Source organism: Asterias amurensis, chromosome 5 (assembly GCF_032118995.1).
Source record: "Asterias amurensis chromosome 5, ASM3211899v1".
NCBI lineage: Eukaryota > Metazoa > Echinodermata > Asteroidea > Forcipulatida > Asteriidae > Asterias > Asterias amurensis.
This window is the reverse complement of record NC_092652.1, coordinates 3,105,783-3,130,836: the sequence shown is the minus strand read 5'-3', so window position 1 is coordinate 3,130,836 and position 25,054 is coordinate 3,105,783. Positions and strand designations below refer to the sequence as shown.

Here is a 25,054-nt window from a genome sequence, read left to right as displayed (position 1 = left end):
TAAACTAATAGCCAAGACACACCACGCTTGACAACATACACCCGCCAGCAGAGATATATACCCTTCTTGTTTTTAGGTATACGAGTTTATGATGTACTCGGGGATATTTTTATCGACACGATCAATAAATTTTGTAACAACAAGCACTGAGCTTAAAGGTTTGGGGGAATGCGGGAGCGTCAAAACATCAGTAAATCCCGGTAAAGGTTTAGCCGTGCCGCAAATTGTGAAATTACAGATTTAAAATCCGCATCAAAATGGGTCAGACGGTGTATTTTGTGGATTGGGGCGGAGCAAGGAGCGTCAATGGTTTAATGGCCAGCGGCACTGTTCAGTGCATCGTTTTCATAAAGATGTAAGCAGGGAATACTGCTTAACCAATTTCTGCTTAGCATAATTGGGGAGGATACCAGTCAGGAATTGCACTTGTGACATGGTAGCTTGGCTGGTAACCATTTTCTGGAAAGTGATTTATGTTACGAACGAGTATTTCCGCATTTTGAATATTACTTCTTCTTTTTTTATTATTGCAGCAAGTAAAACTAAAACATTGTGTCCAAGTAACGCAAACTGCATTGTCTTATTACTGTGGGTGTACCTCATCATAATGGCACAGTTACATGGTTTGATTATAAATTAATAAATACCTTGGACGGTTTCAAGTCTCTGATTGGTCAAAACCAGGTCCGTTAACAGCGCCAGCCACAACCTGGTCATTACCACGCAGTGATTACCACGCACTGTTATTCCCTAATTATTTTCGCCATTTGAATATTTTCAAAGATTTTACAGCAAATAAAATATTCATGTCAAGGTAAACGCAAACTGCTTATTTGGAAAATGTACTTATTAAGGCAGTATAGTAGGGGACTTCACCATCATATAGCAAAGTTACATGGTTTGATTACATTCGAATATCATTTTCAGTTTTACAGCAAATACAACTTAAACATGTTGTCTTAGTCAAGCAAACTGCTAATAAGCATATAATACTATATAATTTTTTAACACAGTGGGTCTATATCCTCATCATATTGCCCAGTGTTCCGTTCAGTTGATTACTGTGCATGACGTGTCATATCAATTCCATAATGCGCAATCCCCATAGTCATAAATCTCATTATTTATTCATAAATTAGAAAGTGACTGACAATGACAGTATGGCTGTGTGCTTATTGAGGTCAATCAATATGAAATTTAAAAAAATCTATTCATACATTGACTATTGGAATACTAAAGAAACATTTCTAAATTGAATTTGAGGTTTTTCTACTCAAAAACACGCCATAGAAATCAGATGTTATTTTGTGAGCGTCAACATTCATTGAATGTGATCGAGAAATGTATGGACAGGGACCAAAAGGATCCAAAATCAATAAAAAACAGTGTACATAACACCGGTTGACAGTCAATATAAATGTGTTTTGACAGGAGACACAAACATTTTGTTGCTCCCCAGACACTCTCTATGGCTATAATACCACGCAACATTCCTATTGGTGCTTCGATAACCAACTCTGTGGTAGTTTTCATGGGACTTTAATAAGGTCACTCAAGATAGATAAAACACACTGACTCCAAACATTGAACATTTATTGGAAAAGAATATTTAGTGTTCGTGACACCCCCCCCCCCCCCCCCCTCCAACATCCAAAACCAACAACCGGCTTCAACCTGACACATGTGTTTTATTTCTCCAGAACAACATCATTAGAAAAAAATGTCATGGGTACACAACCAGCCTCCCGAATCATATTATTTTGTTCCCGCCATTCATTGTATGAATCCGATTGGAGTCACCGTAACCCGGTGCTGTGTTATGTGGTGACATGATAACTTGAGGTGTTGACTATAGAATTCAATCAACATAGCAATACCTCCCAAACACATGGCCGTGCATGAGCACGTTATACCGCCCTCAGTCGTTCACTCATAGTTACCAACCAGTATCTTTGCATCTAGACAAAGGACATTTTTGTATTTTGTGTTCAACTTTTAATCTAAAATCGGCCATTACAAAAAAAAAAAAAGCCTGCCAAAGAGTGCTCTCAATATTAGCTCTTGCATGACGTCACATGCTTGTGTCCTGACTGCGGCGAACAAAATACCAATATTGGCTGACAGTTGTGTTTGGCACGCACAGACGTGCTCGTTTCTATATTTGGAGCTCAGTTTATGGCGGTACATGTAGGAATCCTATGAACAGAAATGATCAAATCAAAACCATGGTCTATTCCAATCAAAACTTATATTATTTTGAAAATATTATTCTTTGGAGACTGTGGTGCATGTTATGAAATAGGTCACATGTTCTGTCCCTAATAAAGAAAGGCAGATGGAATGAAATAAATATTCCGCGACAAACCGACTCCTGGTTTAGTTAAGATTTTGTTCTATATTATTATGTTATAAATGTGGTGTAAGGAGTGACTTTGGAAAAAAAGAATCAATCGTCTAGAAATGCCAAACAATGGAGTTGAAATGGAATTAAAATTAAATGAAATGTGGACATTAAAAGTTTCTGTACTTTTTATTATACACACAAACACTAAACGTCCACATATTTACTTTAATTTCACGGTTTAAAAATAATGATGGTAGTAAGCTTCCCTTCAATTATTATTTGATGGGGTGCTGATTTTTTGTTTTTCGAAGTGAACAAATCAATTTCACGAAAATAGTTTTCGTCGCCGTGAGCAGCGGATTTATGCGACTCTGAGTCCTAAAAAACTGCTCCGTGATTGTCACTTTTTTTCTGAACAAATATGACACCTAATGAATATGAAACTTCTACAGGTAAATTATATTATTACATACAATCTTCATGCACAGCGAGTAAAGGTTCATGTCGTGGCCAAACACTTGATCTTTAAAAGGTATCAAACCCTTAAATCAACAATCTGATGATTTTGATTGGACGTCGGAGAGGATCAAATAAATTATTGGAAAGTTATGTCCGGCATATTATGGCATAATATTGGATTTAAATTAATGCTACTATACACAAGGTCTTAGTAATTTATGTTTAAGTGTTAATGATATCAATATTGCTACTTGAACTTTAATTGCCCTGCATGGATTGATTTTAAAATGATCAACAATCTGTGATGATAAAGGTTCACTCCCGCCATCTTTGCAGACATGAGAACAAAGGTACCTTCAAGTTTCTTCAAAAAATACTCACGACTTAAAGAAACTACTCCACTGTATCGAATACAGAGCTAGACAGTTCGCTAAATAATAAAATCTACCTGGCAAGTACGTAGACACACATGGTGTTACCGCAAACCATAGACTGAAAAACTATGTACTATTTTCAAGATTCCAGTGAAATCGTTTCGCCAGGTGTTGTTTCAAAATGCAGGTTTGATTCACAATTAAGAGATGGTCGGCCGACCATTATTTTGATCATTATTCTACCTCACATCAGTCGTCACCATGTACTCTCTATTTTATCGGCAGTCACGGAATGTTAAATGTAAACAAGACGGTGGAATGATTTTTCATATCAAATACCAGCACACAAAATCCACAATATCCAGCCCTAACCGAGAATGCACAAGAGTTAAAGCCTACTCGGGTTATTAAAAATGTTTGTTATTGTCGGTAAAAAAAGGGTAATTTTTAAGCCAGCAGACATACTTGATTTACTGACATCATTTCACATTACAAAAGTTATTATCTTGACAATTATAAACAAGTGCAAAAGTGTTTGTTCTTAAGACTCACCATCATCTTGGCAAACCGTTGGATTTGGGAAAAGTGTATACTGCCCTCTTGTGTTGTTATTCCTTCTCGGATACATAACGCCACAGCGCATGCTTACTGCGTGAACGGTGACTGTCTTGCTTGTTTATTTCTTTAAGAATCTTATAGACGTAAGGCACACCATACCTGTTGATGATTTTCTGCCACCTGTTCAGACAAGAAAAATCAAATAAATTGTAATTTAGATTAAAGGCAGTGGACACTATCAAAGACAAGTCTTCCCACTTGGTGTATCTCAACATATGCATAATATAACAAACCTGTAAAAATTTGAGCTCAATCGGTCGTCGAAGTTGCCAGATAATAATGGAAAAAACACCCTTGTCACACGAGGTTGTGTGCTTTCTGATGCTTGATTTCCAGACCTCAAATTCTAAACTTGAGGTATCGAAATCGAACTCGTGGAAAATTACTTCTTTCTCGAAAACTACGTCACTTCAAAGGGAGCTGTTTCTCACAATATTTTATACCATATATCAACCTCTCCCCACTACTCGTAATCAAGAAAGGTTTTTGTACCTGCGAGGATAGAGGTTGATGTTTGAGAAAGCCTTTGAAGTTTAATAACCGCAGCGGCAGCCCGGGCTGTCTTCACAGGAAGCTGAGAAAGATTACAGGGATGTTAATTATTGAACCAAAGACAAGGGCACTAATGACAAGCGCATTGAGAAGTTTGAAAGGCATGACCTACAAATTTAGTTCATGAATGGGATACACAAATAATTATTAACCATTTTTGAAAAACAACAACTACTTTTGGAAACGTGTCTCACAGATGAGGCTTTCAAAAAAAAAATGCAAACAAGCCGAATGGAGACATATACAAAAATACATTTTTCGTAGCACTCAACTATTTCTTTTTGCATTTACACCATCGGTCCATTTAGTTGGTAAGTTGTTTGCAACAGCTAATTCTATTTTCTCAAATATCAATTAATTAATAATGCGAGTTTTATGTTGTCTTTCTTATTTGCAGTGTTTGGAACCCTGACGCCAACAAGAGCACAGCTTACTCAACACCAGAGAATGCTGATGGAAGGTGGAGGTGCCTGTAAGTATCATTCATTGTTTCCTCGTATCGCTGTTTATCATTGGTGTGTTGGTAAACAGATACCTGAGCAACATGATGTTGTCAAACTGTCGATAGAGGACGCTCTAACACTTTGCCTATAAAGTGGAATAGACCTTTTCGCAAATACTGGGGCGCGCGCGTAAAGCTTGGAATTAGATGCATTGTGGTCTAGCTGGTAGCAAAATTTGATTCATATCTATCCCACAATGCACCTCATTTAACAGTCTGCGCTTGCGCATTGGTATTTGCGATAAGGTCTATGTGAAGACATGTCTTTGAGTTACAGTCGACAGTGACTACCTTCTTTTAAAGGGGGTTTGGGTTCTGGAAAGATTGTTTTATTTCCATCAAATTAATACGTTGAGTTGACCTATTATTGTTGCGAGAGTTGGTAAATTCACGTCTGCGTTATAACAATTCTGATCTGGTCCTCTCTGCGTACACTGCACGATTAAAAATCATCATTGATTACCAGCGATGCAACCATGACCGGTAGGCTGTTCCAATAGTCGACCAGTCTAGTCCAACCATCCTCGACTTTAAGTTAGTCCATGGTCAACGATAGTCCCTGCGAACTGGGCCAACGTTGGCACAATGCCCTTGAAAAATTAAACCTGAACTTGTTTCCATCAACCTCGGCTTTCTGCTAGCATTGTTTTCTGTAAAAACACTCAGTTTGTTTGTCTTTAGAACACAAAGCTTTAGTCTGATAGTTTGCGCCCTCTGCGGAAACAGCCCATGCAGTCATGAACAACAGGGGGCGCCACTCTATTCTCCCAGATCATTGCCATAAGATTGCAACCCCATAGCTTTAGTTACGCTGCTAGTTGCACTTAACAATTTTAACCACTATTCATTGTAAAACGTTATACAAAGATCTTATTATACCTCTTGGAGGCGGACACTGACTTCAAGCTTCCTCCAATCTTAAATCTGCTTTCCACATTGTTTTAATGATCATAAAAATGGCTTCCGTAATATTTAAAAGCTCAATTCCCGTTAGGTGTTCACAGCGGATATTGTCAATAAATAATGTATTCGCCACCGCTTTCCCCTCTTTGCCCGTAGGGCATTGCTCCTCGCATATGCGCCAGTCTTAACGATGATATCGTCTTTAGCCTAACAAGACGAAGAAGGTAAAAAAAAAAACTGCATCCCGTGTTTTTTGCATCTTCATCACCTCCGTGATGTTGCACCCCGTGCTTCGTGACAGAAACACGGCAGGAGTAGTTCCCGCTGTAAAAGGATACCCCCTTCTGACGGATGCTGTGTTATGGATGGATTAGCGTGTGAGCGATGGGTCTAACATGGCAGAAAAATAGAACCCCTAGTGAGATACTGGTGGTAGGGGGGGGGTGGTGGTGGGGGGGGGATCCAGACTTGGAATCTTCCGTCAGAAAGGTTGGATAGTCTAAACCACCAACCTACGTCATTTGAAGTCAATGCATGTTTTCTCATTTCTAATCGTGTAATTAAAACACTCTGGGTTAGTAAGCTAGAGCCTGCGTCATCGAATCAGAGTGAGTTTCCGAAGTTAATTGCATCACTACATTACGACAAGCTTCTCAGACTGAACAAAAACAAAACATGTCATGTGATGAAATGCATTCAGTAATTACCATAGCAACCACAGGAGTCAATATTGCAACGTTAAGTGGTCACTTTTTTTGCGACATCAGAAAACTGCGGCATTGTATTGAAGTCGAATAGTTATTTGAATTACCATCCTTGTTTTGCAAAATTATCCACAAATTATGTCGAAAAAACATTAAAATTCAAGGTATACAGTAATCTCAACTACGGCTTCAGCCGGACAATAGTTTTAGTTACTGACTCTTTAGTTTCCATGTACTTAGTTGTTACGCAAGTGGCTCTTTTCATCAATTAATAGCGAGGTTTAGCTGAACGTTACGCGATTAAAATAGTGAACGTGAACGTCAAAAACTTGTTTTGTTTATGGGTGTGACGTCACCACTTTTGGCTTGTTGCATGCTAACGTATGACGTCTGCGCGCACGTACTTGACGTGATAATTAATGGTAACTTCACGTATGCTAAAAACGTGAGATTTTGACGACACGTGTTTCTGACGTTCACGTTCACGTTCACGTTCACGTTCACGTTCACGTTCACGTTCACGTTCACGTTCACGTTCACGTTCACGTTCCGTTCACGTTCAAGCGGAACGTGCAGTTAAACCTCCCTAATAATGAACGTTACCACATACGTGATAATGTAATGATGTGACCCATAAGGGCTATAACGCAGTGTTGCAAAGCCAATGAAAGTTTTAACAGGAGGTATGGTCCGAATTACACTGTATATCTATATCCATTGAGACCAACCAACTCACCAGTAAGACACTAGGGGCTGATTTCACAAAGAGCTAAAGATCTCAACTGCAATTCAAAATGTCACAACACAAAAATAATCACTATGGTAATACTGACTATTGCTACGTGAAATCGAGCCCAGCTAAAGTAAAGTATTTTGAACAATGTTGAGTCTGTAGATTAATGGGATGACTATTCAAATCCTCTGTGCCTTTAACATTCAAATAACTCTATCCAAATCGAGGCTGGTATGCAAAAACAGTCTGGCGCTTACGCTATACAATGAAAATCTGTATTGTATGGCTGTCATTGTGAAGACTGGAAACTCGACAGAGATGGTGGAGTGCTGAGACTACTGTCTTGTAAAAGTGCAATAAACCTAACCCGGTGCATGGCTGATCGAATGGGTCTGAGTAGCAAACACTTGATGTCGTTGTTATGACTACAATGGTGTACATAGGGTGGTTGAACGGAGCAGAGTGAGGAATGGACCACACAAAGTGAGTTTCCGAACTCTTCAACAAAACGTCTTGGCTTTTTTTTCATCTCCCGATTTGGCAAGCTTTTAGGCTGGATCAACTGCTAATGTTGACAAACTATACACAAAATCACTAACTCCGATTCAAACGCTACAACTGTACACGACTGTGCATCTATATCAAGCTCGTACCCAATTCAAACATCTTAATATACACAAGAAAAACAACAAGCAACAACAACAACAACAACAACAACAACAACAACAACAACAACAACAACAACAACAACAACAACAACAACAACAACAACAACAACAACAACAACAACAACAACAGCAGCAACAGCAGCAGCAGCAGCAGCAGCAGCAGCAGCAGCAGCAGCAACAACAACAACAACAACAACAACAACAACAAAAACACAAACAGTAGCAGTAGCAGCAGCAGCATCAACATATATTCTGTACGTCTCAACTCTGCAACCACTGTACACGGCTGTGCATCTTTCAAGCTTGTATCCAACTCAAAAATCTTATCATAAACAAGAAGAAAAAAACAAAGAGCAAAAACAAAAACAACAACGATACCATCAACAACAATAACAACAACATCCTTTTGTATACTCATCATCTCCTCAGTGACTTTCAGTTTCACCAACTTTGTCAATCAAATACAATATAAATGGTGAACGGAATCACATCAAAAATATCTAAAATGTTGGTATAGTGATGTCTGATTGTGCTTGAGTGCCATGCTACTCATTGTTTAGCCTCACAAACAAAAGCTTTTTCGTCTACAAATCTCAGGATGTTTTACTTCAGTGTCGTGGCCGAGCGGTTAAGAGCACCAAAATTCAAACTCTGGTGTTTCTCATCAGCAGAGTGTGGGCTCGAAATCCCCAGCCGTGACACTTGTATCCTTGAGCAAGACACTTCACCATTGCTTCGTCCTTCGGATGGGACGTTAAGCTGTCCCATTTGTTATGTCACGCATGTAAAAGAACCCAGTGCACTTATCGAAAAGAGAAGGGGTCCGATCGGCAGCAAATTGCGCCACAGCACTTTGTAAAAACATTACATGGTGCTATCAAAATTAGGTCTAATAATTTAAACGTAGTAGTGCAGGTAATAATATTGCAAGTTACAGCGCTAGGAGCGTCACTGAGTGACGAACATGCGCTCTGTAAGAAGCCACAATTATTGTTATTCATATTTAATTTACACAAAAATTGAGGTAAATTGAAGGGTCTATTATCAAATAGTGATTTATCAGATATTTATATTCCAATTTGAAAAGTTGAATTATTCACAATTAATTAATTGTAAAGCTCTCTTTGTTATCTCTTATCCGTATACCTCATCCGTATACCGCTTCCGAATATCTCACTTTCGAATATTTTAGAACTTTGTAAATATTCGTTAAATTCATCTACAATCAACCATGCAGCACTGTGAGTTCACTGTAACCCCGCCCCCTCCTGACACAACCCTCGCGCCGCCCCCGCCCCCACTGCATCCTGTACAACATAAGTGTACCTTCTTTTAAAAACAATTTCTTGACATTTCCTCCGACCTCTATCATCCATTTTCTCGCCCTGCTCTGATTAATTGAAAGAAGCAACAGCGAACGTGTAGATAAACACGAAGTTATAAATCCTGCCACCAGCCGCACACGGGATCAAGGGAGGAGGGGACAGGCTGTGTCATAATTAACAACTCCCCAAACCCCTACGCAAGATTGCTTGCAAAGGGGAGAGGTTTGACTGAAGGATCGTCATCATACAAGTAGATTAAAGGTGCTGTTTACTTTTGGTAAACGTCAAAGGCCAGTATTCTCACTCGGTGTATCCCAAACTAATTATGCACAAAATATCAAATCTGTAATTTTTGTTTGACTGAATTGGTCATCGAAGTTGCAAGAGAATAATGAAAGAAAAAAAAACACTATTTTTGTGCTTTCAGATGCATAAAAAAAGCCTTCAATCCTGAAGTTGTTTAATATTTTGAGTGAGAAATTACCTCTTTCTCAAAACTACGTTACTTCATTAGAGGGAGCCGTTCTCACAATTTTTTATACTATCAACAGCTCTCTCATGCTGGTTGACCAAGTAAGTTTTTATGCTAACAATTATTTTGAGTAATTTATACCAATAGTTTCCAGTGCCTTTAACGTCTTGTCAGGAGGCTACGTCATCGTCACAACGGGATGACGGAACACGTGTTTTGGCTGGGCTTTAAACTCTGACGCTATTTTCGTAATTCGACACAATAAGATTCATTCATGGATTTTAACGAGTCCGTCAAGTTGCTTATTTTTTTTTGTACGGTGTTTAGTGACTGTAAGGCCACCAACCGATGTCTTGGTCATGCACCTTTCTCAGTGACAATGACAAACAACTGTACGAATTTTCCGAATGTATGCGTCGTTTGGATGCTCTCAACCTAAAATACAGGGAGCTCTTATGTTTATCAATTCAGAATATTGGCAGTTTGGTCATGGAGTAAATTAACGTCCATGGTTGGGTTAACTATGGAAGTGTAGTGCTACCAAGCAAATTCCCGCTCTTATCGTGCATGTACACGAGAACTACCATGGACGTACACGAGAACTACCATATTTGTACATTATAACATTGATCATGAAAATTTGACTAAAATGTTGCCAAATCTCCACTTTAAGTGATCTGTACCTTTTTCAAACCCAACGGCAATTGATAGAAATGTAAGCAAATAGGTGTTTCGTGCAAATCCTCTAATTCAACCTCTCCTGAAGACGATCAGAGCGTACTGATCGAAACATTAAGACGTCAATCATTAGTTATTTTTCTGGTGATGTTGAGAAGTACCTCAAGTGGAGGTTATTTATGGACAAATTTGTGATGATTTTTAAGTGCAAGAGGTGCATATATGTGTTTACAGTATATTCAAAAAGAGATTTACTTGGTATTACCGCAAAACTAGTCTTTAGATAACTTGACATGGTTTTACTCGCACAACATTGTCCCGAAGGTCGAGTTGGACGTTGGGCACAACGAATTGTTTAAAGGAACACGTTGCCTTGGATCGGACGAGTTGGTCAAAACAAAAGCGTCTGTAACCGTTTTTTATAAAATGCATATGGTTGGAAAGATGTTTTAAAAGTAGAATACAATGATCAACACAAGTTTGCCTCGAAATTGTGTGGTTTTCCTTTTACTGTGCGAACTAACATGGTCGGCCATTTATGGGAGTCAAAATTTTGACCCCCCATAAATGGCCGACGTGTCAGTCGACGAGGTAAAAGGAAAACCACGCAATTTCGAGGCATGTTTGTGTGGATCATTGTATTCTACTTTTACAACATCTTTCTACCCATATGTATTTTATAAAAAACGGTTACAAACACTTTTCAAAGACCAACTCGACCGATCCAAGGCAACGTGTTCCTTTAATCAGGTTATCGGGTTGTCGATATTATTCCAATCAAAACAGAAACCATAATTTCTCCTCAACAATCTTCGAAATTCGATTAGTCCCCTAGCTCGATATTAGTGTGCGTCACTTTCCGTGACCTGGTGATGCGAACGAGATAAGGGGAGAAGGTTAATACACCACGACGTCGATCTCAAGGATTTCATCCGCGGGTTCGACAGGGCATGGCAAACTGACTACGAAGTCAACTAGGTGGAATGGGACGAGATTGTATTGCCTCAATGCACGCGGGTTCTTTCTCTTCTAGGCTGGCGACGGTCGCGGGGGATGGAACCGACTTTCCAGGGTCGGCTGAACACTCAAACCTCGCTAGTCGTTCGATTATGGGGTGGATTAACACAAGGACATAAGACTTGTCTTATATCGAGTTAGGGGCATGGTTTTATGACGAGTTACTCGAGTTTTTAATAAGGAAAGTTAGGACTAGTCCTAACTTTTAGTCCTGACCCTTTGTGAAATTGACCCCTAATGGTATCCAGAATTGCGATCTTGAGTTGGCTGAGTATTGGGGTGAAATTTGGACGCAAGAATCCCCAATTGTGTTTACATGGTACTGGAACAGGGACTATAAAATAACTGATTGTATTTTTAAAGAATACAGGTCTGTGATAATCAAAGATGTCAGTATACTGAATGTGGAGCTATAAAGGTACTTTGTTTGTTGTGTTATTATAACATTCATTTACTTTTTCCATATATTTAACAAATCAAAAGTATCATAATGAAGTGTTATACAATGTAAAGTGAAACTGTAGAGGAATCAATACGAATTTAAAGCAAGGGCCCTAAACAAAGCATGTGCTTTGACCCTTGTCCTTAATATAAATAAGGAGCAATCTAGGCCTACTAATTAGGCACAACCCCACAAAGCTGCTCAACCACAAACAAATTGCTTTCCTCGAAACAATTTTGATTACATGTAATATATACAGGCCAAAATGTTACATTAATATTGACAAAAATCCTGCTCAATACGCCAAGCATACGCTAATGACGTTTTTCTGTAAGGTGAATATTTATTGTTTTTCTAGACCATAAACGTCTTCGTCGCCACCTCCAAATAATACAGTGACTAGCGCCCTCAGCGATTCCAAAAATACATTGGTTGAGTCAACTCTCGCATAAACACAATTCAAAAAGTCATTTTAATCATCACTGTTTTTAAGTTTGTTTTTTTTTGTTTTTTTTATGGATGAGGGACTAACTTTACATTTTTTTCTGGGACTGTGAATCCAAAACTGGCGGGTCTAGACGGGCAATTTCTAGGTTTTATTGTGACGTCTTATAGAATGCACCTCTGGAATAAGTAATTTCATCTTCAAGTATTTTCTGTTTTGAGGGACTAGCTTTTAATTTCTGGGATTGTGAATCCACATGGCGGGTCTAGACTAGTCAATTTATAAGTTCTATCGTGACGTATTAGAATGCGACTTGCAATAGGCAAACGGAATGGCTTTTTACATCCGCAGTCAGGTTGATGTTAAATCGATATAAGACTGGGGGCTCGTCGCAAGTCGACTTGACATTAAGTACTCACGAGTGACACTCACACGTCTTGAGAAAAAAAGGCTAAATAGATTAACATAGAGCAAAGCAAATACTTTAGGAGGAAATCTGTTTAAAAAACAGTTTTGAATACTGAATACTGCTAAGCGTACTTATTAAAACTTGTTATTCCGCTCGATCTCCCTGAAGAACATAAAAAAAAACTGCCAAAAACAGAGAAGTTTCAAGGTGTATTTTAATGCTTACTCTTTTTCTACAAATACACCATTTTGCATTTACATTTTGCATTCATTTGCAACACCGTTAATAATAAAAACTATCGCTTCATGAATTATTTAGTTGAAATAAAATTGCTTTGGGAAAAAGAGAATCACAAACTAATTTCATGATTCTTTATCAATTCAACGGTCTAGTAATTAACCAATATACATTATTATTCCATCCGATCAAAGACTGCAATCGTTAAAAATTATTAGGCCTACTGAAAATAAAACGCGGAAACGAGTCTTTGAGCAGGAAGTGGTCATCATTAAAACATTAATAAAACGTGAATATAAAACTTCCGCTGTTATAAAACTATCATATAATCATCTCTTTGTATATAACAAGAGCTACATAACTTTGTTGAAACCTTCATTCAGCTATAGATTCCTTGGGCAATGAAGCACATAATCCAAGCAAAACAACACGAAACAGCTTCGTGTTTGTTCACAAACACTTAATGTCTAGTCATCTCTTTGTATGCTGGATGAAAAGCTATAATTATTAATATGGTGAAGCAATTAAGGGAATGAGACAAAAACTTCTAGACAAAAAAAATCATTTTATCTCAATGTTGGAATACTAATGATTAATTATTTATTTAGCGGTGACAAATCGACTGTGACAAGAAATAAATTTAAATATGGGATTATCAGCATTGTCTTTTGATTTAGATTCTTTGAAAGACAACAAGTTTTTTTATTTCAAAATTGGCTGCTAGTCACAAAAATTTTACATTTCCGGTGTTTAAAAAAAAAAAAAAGAGACTATAAAGTGGTTAATTACAATTAATATACTTGTTTACGCGGTACCCATATTATTGATTTTTAAATGACTTATTTTGGTCAGAAATGTTTACGTGATGTTCATAAAAAAATAACCTTTTGTGTTTGAAAACAAAAAATTTCATCGCCTTAAAATTGTGTCCTTCCTTTGTGTTTGAAAGCTTGTTTCTACATTTATATGCAAATGAGAAGTCGGATTAACTTAAGGAATTGTATTATGTATTTCCAGTGGTGTACTGGGCCAATTATGTTAACATAGACTTGTTCCACGGTCTCCCTGTCCCTCATGCTTAAACTTATTGCCACTTTAATACTTTAAAGTCAAAGACCAGTCGTCCCACTTGTTGTATCTCAATAAATGCATAAAATAACAAACCTGTGAAAATTTGAGCTCGATTGGTCGTCAGAGCTGCAAGATAACTTTGAAAAAAAAAACACCCTTGTCACACAAAGTTGTGTGCTTTCAGATGCTTGATTTCGGGACCTCAGATTATAAACCTGAGGTCTCGAAATAAAATTCATGGAAAACTACTCCACTTCCGAGGGAGCCGTTTCTCACAATGTTTCATACTACAAACCTCTCCCCATTACTCGTTACCAAGTAAGGTTTTATGCTAATAAGTATTTTTGTGTAATTACCAATAGTGTCCACTGCCTTTAAGGATAACACGTCTGTGAGTAACGTACCCCCAAAATACACAATAGAATATAAACCATAACAAGCCCGATATAAGGAGCGATGACGTCACAAATGTGACCCTTATCCGAAGAAAACATTTTAAAAAGTACATGTGAACTGATGCGTGTAATTTTCAAACATCGAACAACCCACGGCCGAATTCACCAACACAAAACTTTAAAAGGGTCATATATTTTTCAAAGGACAAAAATTAAACTGTTCAAAGAGATCTTGGAAATCTAATACGCATCTGAAAAATAGAACACAATAGGAAATTTAGGCCTATCCTCTTTTCGAAGAACCTTCAAATTGAAGTTTAGTTTTTGAACTTGCTCAGCATCTCTCCCCACCCTTCATTCCACGTTGCAGGGCGCCAGATCAAGTGCCCATCCGTGTATTGTGAATAACATCTAGAGCAAAGCTAGCTTAATAAGCCAAATCGCACGCCTCTTGACGCAAGAAAAGGCCGCCCTCCCGCACGCGGTTTGAAGCTTGTATTATGAATTGGCTAAAGATGGTGACACATAAGGACGCAGTGCCGATTCGCGCAATGCTCTTAAACCACTCTGATTGCTCGTATATAAAACAAGACTCGTCGGACGGCAAGTGTGCAGAAGAAAACACGGGGCCTAAGAAAACGCATTGGAGAGAGAAAACAGCACAATCGCACGAAGAACGCCCGCGTATAAACCAACAACTATATACAGCCCGCATTCTGTACCTAAGCAGTGAACGTAACCACATCACCGTGAACAACTTTCTTCCGTACATATTGAGTTTGCTCTTCGATTTAGAACTTTGCCAAAAGCCTTCTTTGAGGCTGATTAGTGGGCTATTTGGTCTTTGTCTCAAGACGTTGTAAATAGTTCCTTTTGGGGGTGTTTGTCTACTCACAACGAAGATGTTAAACTCATCTCAACGGCTTGCTGTGGCTATAATGTGCCTCTCGGTGATGTGCCTTGCAGAACCAAGGAGGAACTACAACAGAGTCTTTGGACCCACATGTAAGTCAAATTTCATTTAAAGGCACTGGACACTATTGGTAATTACTCAAAATAATTGTTAGCATAAAAACTTACTTTGTAACGAGCAATGGAGAGCTGTTGATAGTATAAAACATTGCGAGAACAGCTCTCTCTGTAGTAACGTAGTTTTCGAGAAAGAAGTAATTTTCCACTGAAATATTTGAATTTGATTTCGAGACCTCAAAATAAGATTTTGAGGTCCCGAAATCTAGCATATGAAAGCACACAACTTCGCATGACTAGTTTGTTTTTTCTTCCGTTATTATCTCGCAACTTTGACGACCAATTGAGTTTTTACTAACAAAACCGTTGCTGGCAGTGTAATCACTTTATGTAATTCACCATACATAAACTGACAAACCTGTAGAAGTTTGAGATCGATCAGCCATCTGGTTCACGAGAAAATAGTGGGGTAAAAAGACCGATTGCACATTTTTCATAACATCGATTAAAAAAAGAAGAATGAATAAAACGCTCAGTCGCTGAGCTATCACCTCCAAACGGATAATTAGTTCTATTTATTTCTCATCAAATATGACATTTTAGACAGAAATATTTCAAGGGATGTTTTCTTTTATCATTAGACCGTGTTAGTTGTACGTAAATTTGTGATCTGTGTCGAGCATTTGTCTTACCAATCCTTTAATATTATCTGTCTATTTTTGCCCTTAAACACAGTACAGCATTTGTTTGCAAATAAAAAGTCCGATTTGACGCATGATGCTCTCCCATTGTGCAACGGTGGCTTTTGATGGGGGAGCGGTCGATATTAAGTCCCGATGACTGACTGCGAAAACCCCAGGGTGTTTCAGTAACACCAGGGGGTTTATCTTGACACTACTGGGGCAGGTTGGAGTTAACCTAATACCCACTAAACACCCCCATGGTGTTTAGATAAGGTGGATGTCCAACAGTGAACTCTATAACGTGCTGGTATTTACACGTTGGGTTTCTGCATAAAGTGATATACACCCAGCTATACATTATTAATTAGAAAATAGAATTAGCTGATTACCAACTGATTACCAACCAAAATGACAGAGGGTATAAATGCGAAAAAAATGGTTAATGGTCTGAAGTTTCGAGTCTTTCCCGAAGGTTAATTATTATACCTTTTGTTATTGTGGTTGCTATCACAGGCTATGTAAAACATATGTTTCGGTTTGTCATCAAATGAAGAAATTTAACTATGTGTATACAATTAGAACCAGTCATCGTTTCCTATATCACGAGGATGGAAATGGGTCAAGAAACCAGGGTGAGCAATTAATGATTTTTGAATCTGAGTAAAAAATCAAGGGGAAACATTTGTAAAAGCGTCTGTTTTCGGAAGAAAATGATGTCAAGTTTACATATTTTTATATGACCTGTTTTCAGAGTAACATTATTTCAAGCTCGCAGTTTAAGGTACGCAACATGGTACAAGATCGCGGGAACAACACAGAACGTGTTGTATAAAATACAAAAAATAGAGCTTTAGTATCAAAGCTAAATATCTTACAGCCTCTTCATATCACCTGTAAAGTTGGTCCTGAAGAAAATAACATTTTCATCTGAAATAGTGGCTTTTGCGAAACAAACAAAAGCACGATGTCTTATCTTGATTCGAGCAAACTGTACAAAATCACTTAAAACCGTTCATATTTTCTCGAAAAAAACTGACCCATTGCGATGATCGTTCGCGGTTTTGTTTTTGTTGTGTTTGTAATGGGATTAAAACATCGTATTACAAATTATAAAGTTTAAATGACACGGTTTTTCAAAAAAATATTTAATAAAACAAAAAATGAAAATGTATCTTTAAGTTCCCGTCAATCAAGTCCTTGATTCTGACATGTATATTGCAAGCGTTTCCTCCGAAACGGAAACATGTCAGACATTGACAGTAATTATATCTAGTTTAATAGGCCCTAACTGACATCAACAACAGCAACAGCAAAGCATTTTAAAAACAGTTTGATATGCGGTTTTCTAGAAATAAGAAACAATGATAATGTGTTACATAACTCCAAAGGGTAAGAGTATGATCAGTTTGGTTTTTACAAATGATACGGATGAAGAAAAACACTCTTCCACAAAACGTTTATCTACATAAAGTAAAAGCGAATTGCGAAAGTCTGTATTATTTTACGGAATCCAAATTTCATTACAGTATGGCGGAAAAGAATATTTATTTGTTGTACTCCAGCACATTTTCACATTAAACAAAGCACATGAACCGCAAACCATGCCGTTATTTTTCTTTCTCAAAGTGATAAGAAAAATATTGAGTGAATTTTTCATGTCTGTAGTCGACTGATCAAAATATTGATATCGCATTACATGTTGCAACAAATAGTGTTCGTATTTATTATTTTTTGTTGGGGGGGGGGGTTATAATTCCTATATGGAAAACAACATTTCGCATACTATAAGGTGCACGTTTGCAGAGTGATAATACACTTTTGTTTTCAGTAATATGGTTTTCATGAGCAATGAAACGACATCTATAGGAATATTCAAGATCTGACAGTCGATTTGTAAATCTCAGAACTTGCAATTTATCTTTTTGCATCGAGGTTTTCGGCAAAACACAGATTCTTTCCGAAGTCACTGCGTGTCGACCTAAAACAACACCCGAAGGCAACGACATCCAGTGAGCGATATGTATGAAATTGTTATATTGAAACATTTTCAAAACATTTCACATTAATATATTATTTATTCATTCATGTGACAAACAATCATGCTCGAATTCTCCACATCAAGGGGCTACGTACTTCACAATCGCTGAGACGACTTGGGTTATAAATGGGAGTATGGGACGACTTGGGTTTTCAATGAGACGACTTTGGTTATCACTGAGACGGCTTGGGTTATCACTGAGACGACTTGGGTTATCAATGAGACGTCTTGAGACGACTTGACTTATCCCTGTCAGCCTCGAGGGATATCCAATACGTGTGGCTAATAATGTGCGGTTAGTCATAGAATAGAAAACCAGAAAAAGAGAGTTTATGAAAAATTGTCACGTACATTTGAGGTTCAAACTGTTCTTAAATCCACAATGAGAAAAAAACTCTCAGTTCTGAAAGAACATCAACATGCGAAATCACGTGTCGGACATTCAGCTGGATTCTATATATAAAACTGATTTTGACATGAATGACCACAAATTCAAAATGAAGATATCAAAAAAAAAAAAAAAAAAAAAAATCGGAATGGTATGTGTGTTTGAACGCCAGCCCTGACGAATTGATTTATGTATTAAGAACCCGCATAGCCCTTGTTTGCCTTGAGCACTTCTACTTTCTCGTAAAACCCACACGAGAAAGATTTTGACGAGAAAGAAAAACGAGCTTGAGAACATTGTTTAATATTTATTCACGACGTGAGAAAGGGACTGGTGAGTGTTAGGCAATAAGAATCGGGTTTCACGCTACCTCGGTCCAACACGATCACAATAACATCCGTAACATCCAAGCTGGCCGCAAGAATTCCGTTTTTCTGAACGTTTCCCTTTCAGCAGAGTGGAAAAGGGCGATATTTCCCAAGCATTGAAAAACAAATACATCAAAAGGGTGCACTGTTAAAGATTTACTCGTTCGTTTCTTACTAAAGTTCATAATGGTATGCAATAGCTGATGTTAAGCAATGGACGACAGAATAATATTATCAAACAGAGGTCTGCTTCTTGCAAGATGCATTGGGCACTCTATGGGAAACCCTTGGTTTAACTACTGCCCTAAATCTTTATTTGAACGTACTTGCCAATCTAGACAGATCATCAATTATAACAGATAATAAACGTAATGAGGCATTCCTGAAATCGACTAGACTCATTGGGAACAGGCACCCCTTGCAGCCAAACTGACACATTTAATCTTAAGGCAGCAAATCGGTCAAACGAGGGTTTCTTTGTATGCATTATCAAACAATCAACAACATATTATTTTAAAGTACTGGGCAATATTGGTAGTTACTCAAAATATTGGTGAGCATAAAAACTTGCTTGGTAACGAGCAATGGAGAGCTGATGGTTGTAATAAACACTTTGAGAAAGAGGTAATTTCGCACTCGACCTATTTTTATGCATCTGAAAGCACACAAAGTAATGCATAAACTTGAAGGGTGTTCTATTTCATTATTCTCTTGCTAAGTCCACACGTTTTTACAAATTTATTGTTTCATGCATATGTTGGAATACAACAAGTGAGAATACTGGTCTTTGGCAAATACCAATAGTGTCAAGTGTCTTTAACATCGATTCAACAAATTCTTTTTCATATATGAAATCCAGTCGATCAGATAATACTCGATAACATGACCTGCTCATTTATAAAACGCAACTGCATCTTTAAAGGTCAATGTCAGGTCAAAGGCCATTGCCGATTGTCACTTATCACAATTAGACTCGATAAATAACGGAAGCTCAAACCACTCTCCAGACATTCATAATTAAACCCAAGAAATCAATCAACGATAATAATTCAAGTCGCACTTCGAAAATGTTTCTTTTTTCCCCCTCCGCCTGTTGGTCTGAAATCGGGAACATAATCTTCACCCTCTCGAGTAGTCTTCGAGATGCATCCTCATCAAGATTATTGTGAAACTTACAAAAGTCATCGATTTTGCGTCATCATTTACGATCCAACGAGCCTGCTATATGAGTTTGATGTTAAACTAAAATGCTTTCTTATACAATAGGCCTACAGTTGATGTTTCTTGACAAGGTTCCCGTTTTTAGGTTCGACATGAAACACTTGAAGTGTCCATAGCCAGCCTAAGGGTCTTTATAGGTTATTTGCATATTTCATAACTCTGATCAATTCAACTCAACTCAATTCAATTCAATTTTGGTTTTATAAAAAAAAATAGATCAAATAAAAAGTCAAAGACTAAAGGAGTTTGGTTTACAATTAAATTACATTAAAATGTAATGTTAAATACAATATTAAAAAGATTACTTGGGTGAAGTTAACAATTCTTATAAATTTCAAACATGTCTCTTATTATCTTATGGTATTTTTTAAAGTTACACTATTTTCAAACTTTTAGATTTCCACGGAAATTCAAGTCTCATTTCGTCTCGGTTCAATCGAAATACACATACAAAAATACAAAAATGGCCTTGACAAAAACAGCACAACCGTTTTTTATTCTTTTCCACCGAAAAAAAAAAATACATTTCATCAAAACCTAGTTATGTTAAATTTAATGTAAAAATTTACAAATTGAAATAACTCTGAAACAATACGGGCATTCTTCGCTCTTGTGTGTTCAATTCTGTTTAAGGGTGAGTTCGTTGTTAAGATTACTCATTAAGATTTACAAGATTTTAAGTTTGCATCGGGGATAAAGAACACTCATTTTTGTTTTACCCCGTAATACACCCTAGTTCTGTTGGGGGGGGGGGGGGGCGCAGGTATATTACTCGGATGGGATTCCAAAATTAATAGTACTCAATAAATGGGATTGTTTTATAGCAAAAATTGATCGGGGTTTTTGATTAGCAAATTGTTTTATGATTGATATTTTACATCGTCACCTGGGGCCACATTTCAAGGCTCAATTTACGACGGAATTTTTCTTCACCTAACGGTCATTCTCCACTATACATGGTTAGCAAAGATTTTTACATAATCTGTAAGCGAATAATGTGTTTAGGAATGTAAAATACACACGCATACACCAGCAATCCCTTGCTGACATGTGAAATACGTTAAAGGCACTGGACACCTTTGGTAATCAAAGACCAGTCTTCTCACTTGGTGTATCCCAACATATGCATAACCTAACAAATCTGTAAAATATATATATATATATATATATATAATTGGTCTTTGAAGTTTCAAAAGAATAATGACAGAAAAACACCCTTGCTGCAAATCATTGTGAGCTTGCAGATGCCCAGAAGTCTTTTCATATTCGAGTGAGAAATTCTTTCGTAACAACTACGTCACTTCAGAGAGAGCCGTTTCTCACAATGTGTCATATATATCAACAGCTCTCCATTGCTCGTTGTTTTTATGCTAACAATTATTTTGAGTAATTGCCAATAGTGTCCAATGCCTTAAACATTATGCGTCGATCTTGTCTGTTTCAGGCTACCCTAAGCGCCGATTTTGGGCCCAACATTCCCTGCTAAGGCGATCTTTGAGGCGCATCCATTAATAGCTCATGCTGATGTACAGTCAATAGGGTACAAGTATGTGTGCTTTGAGCATAAATCCCCACCTGACTTGATATACTTGGCTAAATGATGGCACATTATGACGACATTGGAAACCTCTCCGTACCCCATGGAGTATGTTACATTGTGATTGTTGTTAGATCCATTTAGAAGGTGTTAGATTTGCAATGTGAGTGATCACCAGCTGGGAGATTGGGTCACATCTTGTAGAACATCAGAGGAAATTATCTCCCGGGGTTATTTCGTCGTCAGTTCTTTGTTTTTCTCATTTGAAACGAGACAAACTAGATAATTGTGGTCATGACACTCGGCTAAGTAGCTAGACATTTCACTCAGAGGGTATGTTCAGACAGCGTGCTAACTTAGACCCGAACCGGTCTAACTTTTACGAGCAGCGGGGGGTGGTCGTAAAAATAAAAACCCATTGCGTTCAGACAGCACAGAGTTAAACCCGATCCGGTTTATCTTCGGTTTTAAGAGGTCAAAGTAGACGCGACCCGTTGCTCTAACATCCGGTTTTGTTCATCAGATTCACGCACCGAGTATGCCGAGATACTGAGTGTCCCATGCCCTGGATGATCAGACAGGGCATAATTATTGGATACAAATGGCTCAATCGAACGTGGTAACAGTTTTACCGTTAGGAGGATATGGGCACTTAAAACAAACATGAACACGACTCGAAATTATTTTTTTAAACAAACAAAATATTGATACAAACCGCCGAGAAAACTCACCAAAATATTGTCCATATTCCATGAAACAGAACACGTTTCATTTTTGTGTTTTGTTTTATACCACTGTTTCCGATTTAATAAATACTTTTAGTTTGTACTTCAATCGATTGGAAGTTGCGATCTCTCAAAAGCTGGTGCCGCGATTTTTATTCTGATTCGTTCATAAACACAACTACACACGTGCAAGTTACGTAAATACATGTACTTTGCAGTATTTTCCCAACTTCCCAACAACGTGGTGATATTGCTGGCGTAGGGAATTTCCCCTACACACAGCCTCGCGCCCACTGCAGTTCATTCTCCAAGATTGAAAGTAATAGAAAGGCACATCCACGGGATCGGTGATGGATAACTATGGGATATCAGAGAGTGATCACTATGGGATGGCAGCGCTGTACATGTGAGAAGCATTACAAAAATGCTTCTTCGCTGCGCTCGTAGTATACGCATGAAAAGCAGTTTCAATTTATTGTAGGACACTCAACAAAAAAAGCTTGGAAAATATAATTTTGTTTCAGAATTTAATAAATCATGGGCGTGGGCCTGTGTTAAACTGCATACACCGATCGAGAGGGTTTCGCCAACTCGGTAAGCGGCAAGAAAGTAATATAAATACTCGGTGCTTTTCAGCATAAGAGGCAACAGAAACCGTATACAAATACTCCGGGTCCCGGGCGTGTGCATTGAACCACACAATGGGTCGTCCGTTGTGAGTTAAAACCGGATGTCATTCTGTCCACACGCAGTGTTAAAAGATAAACCCGAACCGGTTTAGACTTAGACCGCCTCGCTGGACGGTTTAAGTTTTGGGGTTTAAACCCAATCCGGTCTAACTTTATTTGCGTTCACACGCACAAAAGTTGAACCCGAACCGGTCTAAGTGGACTTAGACCAACTTTAGTACGGCGTGTGAACGACCTCATTGTCTGTACCCCCCCCCCTCCCCGACCCCCCAGGCGTTCGGCGGGAGTGGTGGCAAAGGATGGGCGCTCGGCTTTCTTGTTTATTTGAGATGATTATTGGTGGTTTTCTTATGTGCAATCTCTGCCAAATTTACACTTTCCTGAATCCATAGGAACATTCAACCATGTTTAGATTAAAAATAAAAAAACATAAATTAAATCTGTCAATATTGGTAAATTGAATTTGTTTATTTCTCAATTAGGCTATATTTCATGGTAAACAGCTATACTTATTGTAACAGCATCTTATCGTCCGATTAATTTCTCCCATCGAATCAATTGTTTTAAGTTTCCGATCGAGAGTGACAATAGGATCCGTGTAACACTGTAAGGCCATTGAATGTTTAATTGATTTTGTATCGTCCGCTGTAATCTCACCTGCCCAGGTAGCGAAAACTAAATCATGTTTCTCGTAGACCAAAACCCTTAAGAACAAACATTATGACATGTCTTGTCCGAGTGGTTTAGTGCGTTTGGACTCGCGTTCTACTTGTTATTAAAGTCATCAGGGTGTGGGTTTCGAACCCCGGTCATGACAATTTAAACTGTAATTGCTTCTCATCACCTAGGGGGTACGGGTACCTGTGAAGGCAGAGATGGTTCTTGTGTTAGTTTTGTGTACTACATATTTTGGCGGCACACGCTGTATATTCCCCCAAAAAAGGAGCTAAGATGGTTTAAAGAATGACATAAACGGCCCAGTGACTAAGGGTCGATTTCACAAAGATCCTAACGTAAAACTAGTCCTAGGAGTAAAATAAATCTAAAGGCTAGCCCTATTGTTCCCTCGAAATAAGACGAGTCTTAACTCTTTGTAGAATGTGCCATATGCGTATTAGGCCGTGAGCGTTGCTGAGTAACAGATAGTTAAGCGCAATATGAGAAGCCACTCCTGTAACTGTTTTAAATACTGCAAACGGTTCTTAATTGGTGTGAATATATTTTGATTAATTTATCATTTTCCCGTCGGCACCCACCCGTTCCTAGCCAAAATAAGTAATTCCAAAGATGTACATTTGTTGGTTTCCATGTCAATAAAATGTTGGTGTCCCGGGTCGATTTTACAAAGATAGTCCAAATCTATTTAGGAGTTGTTAAAAACACACGGCTAGTTTCTAAGTTAGGACGAGTAACTCGTCCCAACTCGAGATAAGCCTCTTAACTCTTTGTGAAATCCACCCCTGTATCTTTAGTATTCTAGAGACAAAAAAACTCGCTCCGTAAACTTGGTTTAATTTCTTAGTGGCCTGGAGGTTAGACTACGACTCATCCCTTTGGGCTATGCGGTAATGAGATTGAAACAACGCGCTTAAAGTCAACTCTGGTCACCTTGATGTGCGGTAGTGTACCGTCCACTCAAATTAATCGCTTTCGTCTCTATGTCGTCCCATGTGAGTGACGTGACAATCTTTATTGGAAGCTTGGCTAAGGCTGTTTCCAAATTGGCGGATAGGAAAATAGGAACCAGACTAGTTTGTTATTCCAGCCTCAGTTTGGTAACATTGATATCAATGGGAGAGATTCAAGATGGCTGCACCGTCATAAAGGTCTTTGGACGTTCTCAGCGACACCCACCTCTCAGGCCGTCTACGAAACGGCGACTTCAGCTAGTAGATCAGTGCGTCTGTCAGTGTTGAAGGATAGCTGTAGCTTTCTAGCAGTAGCTTTATTAGCCGAAATCGCCGTTTCTTATAGTAAGCCATAACCATAGCGCCAATTCGGACGATCTCAGCTTTAAAGACTAATCCATTCAAGATCAACCTTTTTACCATGAGCAGTGCGTTGCATTGATCCCTGTCGTCACTCCTG

At 38.2% G+C, this 25,054-nt stretch overlaps 2 protein-coding genes across 3 annotated transcripts in view; one reads left to right on the top strand and one right to left on the bottom strand.

Moving 5' to 3' along the window:
- Window positions 1-25,054, bottom strand: part of LOC139937701 (peroxisomal trans-2-enoyl-CoA reductase-like) — a 267,220-nt gene that overhangs the window by 162,749 nt on the left and 79,417 nt on the right. The window lies entirely within an intron of this gene.
- LOC139937558 (uncharacterized) overlaps window positions 1-25,054 on the top strand; it is a 77,838-nt gene that overhangs the window by 31,385 nt on the left and 21,399 nt on the right. The window contains exon 2 of one of the 2 annotated variants that reach the window (XM_071932760.1): window positions 4,745-4,819. In XM_071932760.1, coding sequence (XP_071788861.1) covers window positions 4,745-4,819 — 75 coding nt within the window. Of the gene's footprint in view, window positions 1-4,744; window positions 4,820-14,973; window positions 15,354-25,054 lie in introns of those variants that run through there. The other variant, XM_071932761.1, reaches the window with a different exon arrangement.